Consider the following 13,840-nt stretch of genomic DNA (forward strand, 5'->3'; position numbering starts at 1 on the left):
CTTTTCTCTAAGTATGAGGAAGCATGGTTTCCATCAGCCCCTGCAGACCTCCGTCATGTCTCACTGGTCCAGGCTGGGCCCCTGTGGGCAAGGGATGCCTTGTCCTGATTGGCTTAGCTTGGTGAGAAGTGAGTATTTCCCTTCAACCAATTGGGCCTCCTCTGGGTAGGGAGGCCTGGGCTTGGGGTGGGGTCAGGTTTCCCTGGAACACTCAGGCCTGTGGGAAGACCCTGAATAAATAATGGGCTACTCTTTTTTTTTTTTTAAGATTTTTTTTTTTATTTATTTATCAGAGAGAGGGGGGGAGAGAGCGAGCACAGGCAGACAGAATGGCAGGCAGAGGCAGAGGGAGAAGCAGGCTCTCTGCCGAGCAAGGAGCCCGATGCGGGACTCGATCCCAGGATGCTGGGATCATGACCTGAGCCGAAGGCAGCTGCTTAACCAACTGAGCCACCCAGGCGTCCCAATAATGGGCTACTCTTAAGGAAATAAGAGGAAAGAACTAGGGTCTGGGTAGCCACCTGTCCTCACACCATACTAGCCTGTGGTTTTAAAGCCCTTCCCTCTAGTTCCTGGATTTCACTGGCTCTGGTCCCCTCTACAGTGTTGTGGCCCTTCCTCCCACTGCCTTCCCCCACTTTTTCAGGGAGCCCTCACGTGTCAGTCTGCTCCAGGGCCTGAAGGGCTCCCAGGCGCCAACAGCTGCCCCTCTGCCCCTGCTCATCTCTCTTGGGCACTGTCTACCTTTCTGCTGTGCAGGCTGAGCACAGCCGGTCTCCCCTGTGGGCACCATGGCAGTCTCAAGGACTAGGGGCTGGTGTCCCTCTTCAGTCTGTGCCATGTTGTCATTCGGGCCCCCGACAGGGCTGCTGTGGCCTTGGTCTCCCAGAGAATCCCGTCTCCGAAAGTCCCAGCTTCTTGCCTTCCTCTCTGCCCATCGCTGCACCCCTCCGCCCTGCAGCTGGAAGTCTGTGCACAGAGCCCCGCGGGGGGCCGGCTCCAGACCGCCCTTCCAGTGGGCTCTTCTCCTACCCCCAGCATTCATCAGCAACCAAACCCCCCCGCCATGTACTCTGGGCCCAGGCACAGCTCCTGTCTTGTAGCCAGGCCTGCCAAACCCTGTTCTGAGTGGATCCAAGATGGTATCCAAGGTGGGTGGCGTGTTAAAAGAGAGAATTCCCGGGCGCCTGGGTGGCTCAGTGGGTTAAGCCGCTGCCTTTGGCTCAGGTCATGATCTCAGGGTCCTGGGATCGAGTCCCGCATTGGGCTCTCTGCTCAGCAGGGGGCCTGCTTCTCTCTCTCTCTCTCTCTCTCTCTCTCTGCCTGCCTCTCCACCTACTTGTGATCTCTCTCTGTCAAATAAATAAATAAAATCTTTAAAAAAAAAAAAGAGAGAGAGAATTCCCCTCCTGGGCGGCAGAGGGTCACCTAGCCTTTGGCAGGTGTGTGTCCTCCGGTTGCCTGTCCTCTGGCTCTTCCCTGTGGGTTTCCTTCTGAGACGGGGAGACACACAGGACCTGGGAACAGACGCCCGGCCTCTTACACTCTTGGTTTCTTGTCTTGATTTCTTCCTTCCTTTTTCAGTTAACATTTTAATTAAACATGTAGTTACTTCCCTTCTTCCCAAACCTTGATCTGGGAATTGCTATGTTGCTGATTTTAGAACCTACAGGAAAGTAGAAAGAAAACATTCATGTCTCCTATAGACCTGCAGCTCAGAGAAAAGCACTGGATGCATTTTGTTGTCTTTCTTTTCCAGTCTTTTTTCAAGATGTGTGAACGGTTTCTCATGAAAATTGAGTTGGGTCACACTACGCACAATTTTATGTCTCGCTATTCTCACTGAACGCTCAATTGTGAGTGTTTTCTCTATCATTAAGAACTATTTCACTGCGGCATCGTTCAGTTCCTGCATGGTTTGCTGTTCTCTCGGCATGCCAGGATTTCAGTTTTCATTATTTTTGGCGGTGCTGCCATGGGCATCCATGATTATTTGCACAAAATAACTTTCTAGAGGTAAATTGGTTTTCTGCTCCACCTTCCAACCTGAGCGCTGTCCCTGTTCTCCAGGGATGGGCCTCAAAGCCCCTTTCTGTGCTTGGAGTTCAAGTCCCAGCGGAGCGTTTCCAACGACTACTTCCGTGGCACTTGCTGCCTCTGAGCGGAAACCGTCCCCTGGCGGCAGAGGGTCGTGCTGTGCCCTGGTGTCCTGGGCCGTGCTCTTTACACAGAAGCCACCCACGGATCCTTTTGAAGCATAAAACCCTAACGCCTCTCGTTACAGCGGGAAGATGCCCGAAGTGGACTACGTGGTTCTGTCCGAATGGTTTGACTGGATCGTGAGGAACATCGACGTGTCTGTCGATTTGATAGGTGAGAGGCCCCTCTCCCTGCCCAGGGCCCCAGGAAAGATGTGCTTGGTGGGACTGCCAGCCTGCAGGGACAGCGGGCAGGGCCCCACCACTGGTGATCCTTTCCCCTACGTTAATTCTGCCTCCTCTCCAAGGGCAGGCAGGATCTGGGGGCTTTCGGTGCCTCCTTGCTTTATTCTGCAAGCTGCTCTCCCTGGGTCCATTGTGATTTGATGGGTTCTTTCAGTGTGTAAGGGAGGGAGGAGGGACAGAACCAGGACATTTCCCGAGGCCCACTGCGCCAGAACCCTGGGCGAAACTTTGTGCCCATGCGGAACCTCGTTCAGCCTCCCAACAACCCCGTGGGACTGGTGACATGGCAAGAAAATAAAAGTGGTGCTTCCAGGCTATGAGGTTGCTGGAAAGTGAGATGTTACTTTACTGGGAACCGGCTGTGGTCCATGTCTCCTGCTCCGAGCACCTGCAGATGATTCTCTCCACGCCTGACGCCCAGGCCTTCCTTCCCCCTCACCCTGGCCTCCACTGGCAAGCCACAAACAGTAACTGGAGCCACATTCTGGATCTTTAAATCTCAGTGTACCTGCGGACCACTCCTGAGACCTGTTACCAGAGGCTGCAGCTGAGATGCAGGGAAGAGGAGGCGGTCATTCCCCTGGTAAGGGCCCCCTGGAACCCACTCAAAGACCGGGAAGCCTCGTCCGTCCCAGCCTGGCCCCTCTCTCCAGGAGATCCTTGTGCTGTCGCCGTGGAGAGAGAAGTGCGAGTTTAGCCCACTGCCTGGCAAACTCTGACTTGCGCTGTGGCCCGAGACCTTGTGTGAAGTCCAGAGTCGCCTGATTTCCTGGGGCCCTGGATGTGGTGGTTGCCACCCTCTCTGCTCGATTGTGTCCCTTCTCCCGCCCCCTGCAGGGCCCCCCCAGGGCGTGTCCTGTCCACCTCCTGAGGATTGCTTGCCGCTGTGCCCAGCTCTGGAGCCTCGCTAGAACACTCCCTCCTGCTCGCAGCTACACCTCCAGCGCTGAGTGCCGTGCTGGGCTCGGAGGCGGTCCTCTCAGGTCCCCGCCCAGAGCCTTGCCCTTCTGGGGTCTGGCTCAGGGCCATGGGGCCTCCTGTCAGGACCGTCGTAACTGTGGGACTGCTCTCCTCTTCCTGCTCCTTCACGCCCCCACGTTCCCTCCGAAACTGGGCTTCGAGTTGCCGCTGGGGCAGTGTTCCCAGGACAGAACACCATTCCTGCAATTTCCCAGCCCCCAGCCCTCCGGTGTCTCGCTGCTGTCTGGAATAAAGGCCCCGCTGTAGCATGTCCCCCCACATTGTGCCAGATCCACTCCCTGCCTTTCATGCTCTGGCCATAAACACCAGTCGTGGCTACACACGCACTCACACTCACCCTGCAGTTACACAAATGTGCCTTTGTGCAGTGGTTTCTGTTGCCTTCCAAGTTCAGCTCAGATGTCACCTTCTCCAGGAAGCCTTCCCTGACCTTCCCTCCATTGTGCTCCCCTAACCTCTGGGCTTACGATGATCACGGCACTAAGGACAAGCATACTGAAACTGTTGGTTAAATATTTGTTCCCCATCCCTTAGCAAACTGAGCTTTTTAAGATTCGGTCTTATTCCCTGCATCCCCAGCAAGTTTTCTAGAGCTTGGCACCTAGGAGTTGCTCACTTAATACTGAGCTGAATGCCTCATGTGAATGCCATTGGGACAGAGGCTGGGCAGGCATTTCCTGGGACATCATGGGAGTCTGAAATCAGGATGGGCTGGTCTGCAGGTCCTGGAAGACCTGTCCGGCTCCCAAGGCCCACCCAGTCTTGTCTTACCCAAACACCAGTAAGGTTAATACCAGCATGAGGGCGTAGGAGGCCTATGCCTTCTTCTAGGTAGCTCCTTTGAAATCTAGAAACATGAGTGATGGGGGGAAGGGCGCAGTGGGGTAGGGCTGGGCCATGCTGTGGTAGGGCACGGGCACTCTGTGTGGTGACCCAGATGTTCTGAAGAAATGGCATGTCTGGAGACCCTCCTAACCATTATTAGCCGGGCCATTATCTCAGTGTTTCTGACAAAGCTTATAGGACACATCTGTCATTGTCAAAGGATAACTCGGGGGGTGGATGAAAAGGTGGCATTGCAGTTTCCCTGGGAGCTTCTGGGCTGGTAGTAAAATTGCTGCTTGGGAAGGTGGCCGTGGGTGGCCAGAGCACTGTGGCCTGCGCATGAGGAAGTTCTGCCCAATGCAGAGGCACTGATGGCTTAGGGATGTGTCCGGGCCTTTCTCCTGGGTTCCACCTTATGGGGCTTTCTGATACTGGTCTTCATGATCTAGAAGGCCCACAGGGCACAAGTTATCTGCTGGGTGGAAGCAGCAGGAGTGGGCCTCCTAGGCCAGTGAAGGTCACAGTCTTCTTGGAAAGGACAGAGTGGATAGGGCGATTGAGAGGCTGCCTAGGGCTGGGACGCTCGGCTGTGGAGCAGCTGTGGACCCCACCACGAAGGAACGGGTGGCCCTGCTGATGGAGAAGTGGGTGTCAGAAGAGAGGCCAGGTGGATGGTGTGTGCGAGGCACCAGCGGCGTAGGGTAGCTCTGGAGGGAGGGAGTAGGCGGCTAGAGGGGTGCCTCTAATTGTCGCCGTGCCCCGCTGGCTGGTGGAGGGAGTGGCTGCATTTATGGCTCTCCTCCTGTGCAAGTTGGTGGTTGGACCCCTTTGTCCAAGCCAGTGCCCCGTGGCCATGAACACCCACGCCCCCGCCTGAGATCCTTGCTGGAGAGGTTTGCTCCCCTCCCTGTTCCCAATGGCCTGTGTGCATACGTGTGTCTCTGTGTTATGTGTTTTCTGCAGGAATACCTGAACGCTATTCACCACCTCTATGAGGAGTGGCTCATCAAAGGGGCCCTTTTCCCTGTGGCAGCCCCTGTTCTGGTAAGTACCTCTGGCAGGGCTGAAGACTTTTCCAAGGAGGAGTGACCCAGGGAACGTCAGCCATTCTGCAGTCCAGGGAAGGGCCAGGTCCTTCAGAGCTGGTGGATTGAAAGGAAGGAAGCAGGGAGGGTAGATGGGGCCCTTTCTCTCTCCTGGTTCCCATTCTAGACCGAGTCTCCGGGTCCGTTCGACGGACCCAGGAGAAGGTGGCCTGTCCCTGTGTCATTACACCGGTGGCCACGGTAGCATCTCACTTATCCAGTGTCATTGGTAAAGGAGCGTTCCAGATGGCTGAAGCCTCTAGCCCTGGGTTTTGGCTTCAGCCCCTGGGGATGGTGGTCTCTCTGATGCAACCATCCCTTCTCCAGTGGCTGGCAACCACGGAGCCTCGTTGCCCCCTTCCTCGGTGACCCAGGGCATCTGAAGAAACACCGGTCGCTGTCCTGGTCTGTTACACAGTGGTGCCCTTAGGAGGCGCTGAGGTGTGTAGGACGGTTTGCCCTAGACCACTCTTGTCTTGGAGTTCCTGTGTTGGCTTCGTGTAGCAGCTTCTCCTGCCCACACTTGCCACTTCTAACTGTGTGCTGTTTCTGCCCTGCCTTTCCCTGCTTCCCTGTCCTGTCCTGTCCTCCCCGGATATGCTGCTGCTCAGTTTTTCAGGCAGGCAGATGGATCCCGAGATGGTCGGGAACGTGCACCCAGTGTGGGATCCGAGGGAGGGCCGTGCGCAGACTTCTGTGCGTAGCCTGAGGGACATCTGTGTAGGCTGCTCAGACACGTCTACTCTTCATGGTGCTTCCAGGCTATGAGGTTGCTGGAAAGTGAGATGTTACTTTACTGGATTTTTAAGGAAATAAAATCTGTTTTCCCCCATCATAATTGGGTAACATAAAATGATGGGGGGAAAAATCATTCACGGGCTAGCTGCAGGGACAACCGTAGCAGATTCTTAAGTGGAAACATAGTTGAGAATGTGAATTAGCCTAGAACCTGGTGCTGTTCTGCTCTAACCCTCCTTTTTATCTGCCTGTGACCTTGGACTTCTCTGCCTCTCCTTGCCTCCTCCGGCCTGCCTCCATCTCTGTCCCTCTTCATCTGGGAAGGGAGGGTGATGTGGAGGTCAAGTGCAGCCCTGTGACCCATGTGTTTAATTTCCAGGTGATTGAGGCTGACCACGACATGCAGAAAATGTTAAAACTCTTTGAACAAAACCGGGACCGAATATTAACTCCAGAGACTCAGAAACATGGTTCATAGGATGGGAAAGATCATGCCAGAAAAATGCCTGCTGCTGCGAGGTTAGCTATTAGGAGCAATTTGGAAATACCCACTCTCGGGAGGGCTTGATATCTAGCCACGTTTGTTTTCCTGATGGTCTTTTCCTCTTTGTCACCGTCTTCCTCCTTGGTCTCTGGCCCTTGCGGGTAAATGACAAATGGGACCAATGGGTTTGTCATGCCCTTTGGTGTTTGCAGCCTTGCATTCCCACCTGCACCTGACCTGGTGGCTTCCCACTGCTGGGTCCCTGTGATTAAGGAAAGAGCCACCAGAAGTTATGCTGGGCTTAGGGTCTCTAACCCTTCCGACTACCCAGGAGGGCGAGGTAGTGGCCTCACATCCCAGAGAGAAAGCTGAAGCTCAGAGAGGCTAAGGGACTTTCCCAGGGTCCCACAGCCGGTGACAGTGGTGTTGGCACAAGTGAGATTTTGGTGACTCTAGAACATTCTCTCCCTCATCCTGAGAGCCTGTCTTCCTTTGCTAGAGATCTCACGTGTGTATGGGGAGAGCCAGCAGTGCGTGGAGCCAGTGTCATTATTTTCTCATTATCTGAGCAGTTCACAAGGACAGTCGATGTTCTTAGACTTCCACAAAATTGTGCCATATTTGGCTTGAGCTCAGCATTCAGTGGTTTCCCAGCAGGAGGCTGCCGTGATGTTCACCACCGCAGCATCTGGCCTTCCATGTCCTTAGGAGAATCACGCAGCGGGTCCTGACTGGTGCTCGGTCTCCTTGGTGATGAAGGCCTTGCCAGAGCTGCTGCCAGTTCTCAGTCAGGGAAATGGCTTTGGTGCCTGGGTGGTTTGCCCAGGGCCAAGCTGGGGCGAGGGGCCAGCAGCCCTGGCTTCTGAGGCCTCCTTACTCTATTGGCCTCGTGTGAAGAGCTTTGCCCTTGGAATTACTGAGAGTCTGTGGCCTGGGAGAGAGACACATGTGGCCTTAAGTATTTTTAAAATGTTTTTCTATCCAAGAGACACTTTGGACCATAGAGCATGAAATCATCTTTATTGGTTCAGAAAATATCTTAGTTTCACTCAGCTGCAACAATGCATCAAAGCCGCAGCTATCTCTTGAGTCAAGTGGAAAGAGAAAGAAAGAACATTCTTTTAAGAGGGCAGTCTGGACTGGAAGATCAGGGCTGGCAAGCAGAGGCTTTTAGAGCATGGGTGCTCCTGATATTTTGGAGGTGGGCCGAGAGAGCTTCAAGAAGACTGGTTGTAGACATGGGGAAGGGTCAGTCGTGACTTTGGGGAAACAGGCCTCAGCCTCTCCTCACAGTGGTTGGCATCAACGAAGGTTGGAAGCCTCGTTCTGGCCTCTGCGTGCAGTTCTCTGACTCAGTGTGGGTGACTGGAGCCCTGGTCCGGTCCCAGAGGGAGGCAAGCACTGTGACTCCTGGGCCGGTTCTTGGGCTCCGTGGGCAGGACGAGGGGCAGCAGCCCCGCAGGGACGTGTCTCCACCCAAGTGTCAGGGATTGACCAGAAGTCTGGGGTCAGGAAGCAGGAACCTGTGCTGCCAGGTGTCGTGACGAGCCCCGGCCGTCTTTGGGAATTTTTAAGTGAACAGTCCAGGATTTGCCCCACAGCTGAATTTGAGCATCTATTTGGGGGGAAATGTGATTTAAACAAAAGTAAAGTCTTGCCCTGTGGTAGCCAATAAATCCTTCACCTAAAACCTGCCGTGAGTCTTAGCATGCTGCCCCGGCCAGGGATTTGAGCTCTGAGCAGCAATAGGATAATGTTTTCATTTGTTTAAGACTCATCTTTCCTGGGACGTCTGGGTGGCTCAGTTGGTTAAGCAGCTGCCTTCGGCTCAGGTCATGATCCCAGCGTCCTGGGATCGAGTCCCACATCGGGCTCCTTGCTCAGTGGGGAGACTGCTTCTTTCTCTGCCTCTGCCTGCCATTCTGTCTGCCTATGCTCGTTCTCTCCCCCACTCTCTCTCTGATAAATAAATAAAATCTTTAAAAAAAAAAAAAAAGACTCATCTTTCCTAACGTGGGATGTGCGGCTCTGGGAGAGCACCCCATCCTCTCTCTCCAGGACTGTGGGTGCCATGGGTCTGCGGACGAGGGTTGCTTTCCCGGTGTGGCAGGTGGGGCCAGTGGCGTAGGGGACGTGGAGCAGTTCCAGAAGCGAGGGCAGAAGGAGGGCAGATGGCCTGTGGTGGGCACGGGGCCTGGTTTTTAGAGCAGAAGGAGGCATGCTCCAGGACTCCCAGGAATGGCTGGTGTCTCTAAATCGCCAATAGAGCGAGTCAGAGCAATGACATCCCCGATTTGCTGGTGCCACCCCATTCTTACCCTGATGCAGGGTTCCGGAGAGCATAGTGGGAGGGTGCCCCAGAGCGGCCCCAGCTGCTTTGACCCTTGATAATTAAAAAAAATTTTTTTGAATAGCCTATACATTTGCTTTTAGTCAGTATTTTCAGTGCCAGTGACCCTGGTATGGTGGCTCCAAGGCCGTCAGGGTTCTGGGCTCTTTCTGGCTTTCTGTTCCCAGTTCAACTTCCTGGTTCATAGCTTCCTTCCTCCAGAGACTTCCCTGTCCTTGGTGGTGCCAGAGCTCCTACTCTGCCTACTGTTGGCATCAGGGCACCCTGTGCCCTGCTCACATGTTCTAATGTGGATGATGACCTTCGCAAGGCACAACTGAGATAAGCGGGAAGGTTCTAGGCCTTGGAGGTGGGACAATGACAGGAGGGAAGTCTGGATTCACCAGCTGGACCACAGGTCTGGCGTCAGGGCCATGGTGCCCTCTGGCCCGTCCTGTCCCTCCCTCCTGCCCTCACATCATGTCTCCCTCACCGCCTGGTACTGTGGTGTCCTCAGCTCAACCTGCTTCCTGCGTTGGGCAGAGCCAAGTGAGGGCATGACCACCGGTCTGACGCACTCCCACAGCGTGGCTCTCGGGAGGTGTAAATGACACCTCCCTGACTGTCGGCCCTGAGAAATGATGTCACCTCTCCGTTCCTCTTCCTACCCCCTTTCATTTCTATCTGAGCCCCTCACCTAGATGCGATGTGCACCCCTCCCAGCCTGTGGAACACCTCAGTCAGAGACCCTTCCGGGACCTCCCGCAGACTCCCACCACCAGACCCAGGGAAGGACTGAAGCATTTACAACTCTGAGAGCAGGTAGTTGTTTTCAGAACCTGCCTACCCCGGCTGCTGTTGAATCTGTGACATGTTGTTTTCCTAGAGCCCTGGAGCCAGATGGGGGCGCTCACTTCAAGTGTTCCCCTGTCTGTGAAATGAGTAACATTCACCCCCGTGGCCTCTCCACCCTGAAAAATTACAGTTATTAAAGTAATTGACGAGCTCCTGGAAATGTCAGCCCTCCTTGTTGAAAATCTAATAACAATAATAGCCCGCCTGGTGCTTCTGGGCTCTGGCGGTGGATTACTCACTCGGGGCCCCAGGGTCACTGGCATGGGCCTTTCTTTTCCTCAGAACCCCAGCCCCGCCGCTCCCCTAAGGCTGAGTGAACTCCGTGTTCCTCTAGTTTACATAAGACAGCGAGCTTGCCAAAGGCGGTCATTAAACAGAAGCCAAACGAGAGCCAATCTTGTGGAATACAGAATGGGTATCGGCATTTACTGCTGTCTTCCTGAATTTCTGCGTTTTTTGGCTTTCCTTTCTTCAAGGCTGGGGTCTGTGGAACACAGGTGTCCTGGGAGATAATAATAGGTGTTGTCAGAAAGGGGGGTTCCTTAGTCTAGGAGATCCGGGACGCGCCACTTGGGTACTTTCTCTGAGATGCACAAGGTGCATTGGTTTAGTTAAACTCTAGCAGTCCTGTGATTAAAAACACCTCTTCAACTTTATTAAAGCCAAGGGACTCTCAAATTCATTGACCGTGGAATCCCTCACTGGGGAATAGCCATTAACAGTCTCCAAGTGTGCCTGTGCTCCTCGGAACACACATTGGGAAAAGCATTGTTTTAGGGGACCTGCAGCTGCTGCTGACTCTCGGCTCTTGTGCCCTTTGGGAGTCTCTAGCTCCTGGTCCTCCGATTTCAGTGCATCTGAGTCCCCTGGAGGGCATGTTAAACTAGGGATAAGGAGGTCCACCCCCAGAGTTTCCAGTCGAGCAGGTCTGGGGTATACCTGAGAATCTGTTCCCTCACACCGTTCCCGGTGACCAGGAGGCTGTGGTCCAGGGACCACCCTTGGAGAGCCGCCTCTCTAGATTGACATTTTCTAGAATTGGCCATACCAGATTTCCAAGAAACCTTGGCACCTTTTTGGTTGTTGAGCATCTTGTGATTGTTGGTTATCCTGTCTGTCAAACGAGAGAACTGCTCACCTCTCAGGACTTGGCACATGGAAGGGGCCTGGACCAGGGCCCGGTATGCCGCAAGTGTCCCTGTAAGTGTTCGTTCGTCCAGTGTGGCCCAGAAAATGGGGCCGTGATTCAGTTACTTGGTAGAGGAATGGCAGCAGCTGCACTGACTGGCACTTCCCGTCGGAGTGGTGTTGACGTGTGCTCTCACCGGCTCATCAGGGGCCACCGTGACTGATCTGTTCAGTGGGCACGGGCCACAGGCCTGGTGGAGGCTTACCTTTGGGACCGTACCTCCGAAAAGTGCCTCATGGCCTTTCTGGAATAACAGCATGGGGCAGGCAATTGGCCCTTCTCTTCGTTTTAAAAATGTTCCTCCTTCTCATGGGGTCTCGATCTGTACCTGGCATCCTGTGGCATGAGAGGGAGGCCTGGAGAGACATCGCTGCTTCTCAGGCCATGGGGTGGACATTTCCTGTACCAACAAGGTCCTGGATTCCTTACACAATAAACTGATGGTTTTCTCTTCTGTCTGTCTTGTTGGAGATCTCCTTCTCACTGGGCTCAGGTCACCACTCACTCGTCCTTTCCCTAATGCACAGAGCAGATTTCTTTGTAGCCAGGGATGTGTAGATGTTGGCAGCTCTGGGGTCATCTTGGGAAATGCCCAGAGAAAATGAGCAAAGGCCAGTCGTTACGTTTTAAGTGACTCTTACCTTTTGGGATCCACTTGGCTTTGTGGGTAGGACTTGGGCTTTACGGTTAGAATATGGGCTGGGATCCCAGTTTCCTTGGTTGTTAGGTGCAAAATCTTGGACAGATCACCTCACTTCTATCGTCCTGTTTCTTCCTTCTCTGGACACTGGGGTTCTGTTTTCTCCTTCATGAGGAGAGAGGCTGCACAGACTGTGAAGGGGTAAGTTAAATGAAGGATGGACACAGAGAATCTGGAGCGGTGCCAGGTTATTCCCTGCTCCTTCAAACCCCTTCCAACTCTGTAGTTGGCTGGAGAAGAGACCGGACTTGCTTGCACCTTCGTGGAGTGGGAAGCTGTTGGTGGGCTGCTCCAAGCCAGGGTGGTGGAGATCTTGCATTTTCATTTCATTTATTTATTTATTTAACATCTAATGTATTATTTGTTTCAGGGGTACAGGTCTGTGATTCATCAGTCTTACACACTTCACAGCACTCACCCTAGCACCTACCACCACCCAGCCACCCTATCCCCCTCACCCCCCTCCCCTCCAGCAATGCTCAGTTTGTTTCCTGAGATTAAGAGTCTCTTATGGTTTGTCTCCCTCTCTGGTTTCATCTTGTTTCATTTTTCCATCCCTTCCCCTATGATACTCTGTCTTGTTTCTCAAATTCCTCATATCAGTGAGATTATATGATAATTGTCTTTGTCTGATTCACTTTTTTCGCTTAGTATAATACCATCTTGTTCCATTCACGTCATTGTAGACGGCAAGACTGCAAAGACGTTTTCGTGGGCTGCATAATATTTCATTGTATGTATATACCACATCTTCTTTATCCATTCATCTGTGTCTTTATTCATCCATCCATGGACATCTAGGCTCTTTCCATAGTTTGACTATTGTGGATATCCTGCATTTTCATTTTTAAGACCTGGTTCTTCATCAGGGCTATGGGAGAGTTAGTAATTCACCATCTTTGCCAGCCATTTTCTCAGCCCAGAGTCCTCAGGCCATCTGTAAGCAGGCTTCTGTTCTCTCCCTGTCTTTTGACAGCACTTCCCATGTATCAGTCCTCTGCCAGGCCCTGTGCTGGGTGAGAAGTGCAGACTGGTGAACAGGACGGATGTGGCCCCTCCACTAATGAAGCAGGTAGTTTAGCTCCTCATAGATGCCCCAACCTGAAATATCCCTGAGAAAATCCACACTGGGGCAGGAGGGCACCAGTAGCCTCAGCACTCCTTTCTGCTGGGGAAAAGAATTAACACCATAATATATTCCAAAAAATCAGTGACAAAAGTAATGCAAACAATAACATTTAGTGAAGTAGCAGGATACAAAATTAGCATATGAAACAAGAAACAGCAGTCATAATGGTAGTGAAAATCCCATTTACAATGGTAACTAAGATGGTTAAGTGCTTTGGAATAAATAAATTTAACAATATATGTACAAAAACATAGAAGAAAAATGCTAAAAACTCTCCTTAAAGATAGCAAATAGGACTTGAACATATGTAAAGACATCCCATTCTTGGAAAGGAGGGCTCATCAACATAAAGATGTCAGTTCTGCCTAGCTTAAGTTACAGATTTAATACAATCTCAGTAGAGACACCATAGTCTATTTTATGGAATTCTACACATCTTTCTATAGTTCATATAGAAAAGTGAACATTCAGGAATAACCAGGAAACCACTCAAAAAGAAAAACAATAATGGAGGACTAGCCTTACCAGACATTCAAAGGTATCTAAAACCTCTAGTATTAGAACAGTATGGTACCGCTGTGTGAATAGACAAAGCAGTGAATCAGATAACTCAGAAATAGACCTGAGCACATGTGGAAATTTACTATATGATCAAGATGTCATTTCCGGTCGCTGGGGTAAAGATGGACTTTTAAACAAATGGTGCCAAGGTGACCCTTTGGGGAAAGATAAAGATAGATCCATATCTCACACCATACCCAAGAATAAACTCCAAGTGGTTAGGGATCTAAATGTAAAAAATTGAAACCAGGCAAGTACCTTGATTTAGGGAAAGCTTCCTAACTGTGATTCAAAATCCAAGGGCAGCTAGAGGTTAATCAATTTGACTAAGTAAAAATTTAAAAAAATTTTAAAAAATTGTGATAAAAACCCATCATGAACCAAGTCAAAAGACCAGAAACCGGGAGAAAATGCAATTTACAAAACAGACAAAGGGTGAATATTCCTAATTACCCATGAAGAATTCTTTAAAAATGAAGGGCAAAGGACCAAAAATCAAATAGAAGAATGAGAAAAAGAT

The 13,840-nt window shown here is 51.9% G+C and overlaps 1 protein-coding gene across 3 annotated transcripts in view; it reads left to right on the forward strand.

The window, feature by feature from the left end:
- TK2 (thymidine kinase 2) overlaps window positions 1-8,535 on the forward strand; it is a 28,167-nt gene extending 19,632 nt beyond the window's left edge. The window contains exons 7-11 of one of the 3 annotated variants that reach the window (XR_009348641.1): window positions 2,285-2,373; window positions 2,948-3,027; window positions 5,214-5,294; window positions 5,663-5,776; window positions 6,453-8,534. Coding sequence is in view for 2 of the 3 variants with exons in the window: in XM_059151885.1 (XP_059007868.1) it covers window positions 2,285-2,373; window positions 2,948-3,027; window positions 5,214-5,294; window positions 6,453-6,551 (349 nt within the window). In the remaining variant the exon portion in view is untranslated. Of the gene's footprint in view, window positions 1-2,284; window positions 2,374-2,947; window positions 3,028-5,213; window positions 5,295-5,662; window positions 5,777-6,452 lie in introns of all 3 variants that reach the window. The other 2 variants (XM_059151885.1, XM_059151886.1) reach the window with 2 other exon arrangements.
- Window positions 8,536-13,840: the final 5,305 nt, after the last annotated feature.

This window comes from Mustela lutreola, chromosome 16 (assembly GCF_030435805.1).
Source record: "Mustela lutreola isolate mMusLut2 chromosome 16, mMusLut2.pri, whole genome shotgun sequence".
Classification (NCBI taxonomy): domain Eukaryota; kingdom Metazoa; phylum Chordata; class Mammalia; order Carnivora; family Mustelidae; genus Mustela; species Mustela lutreola.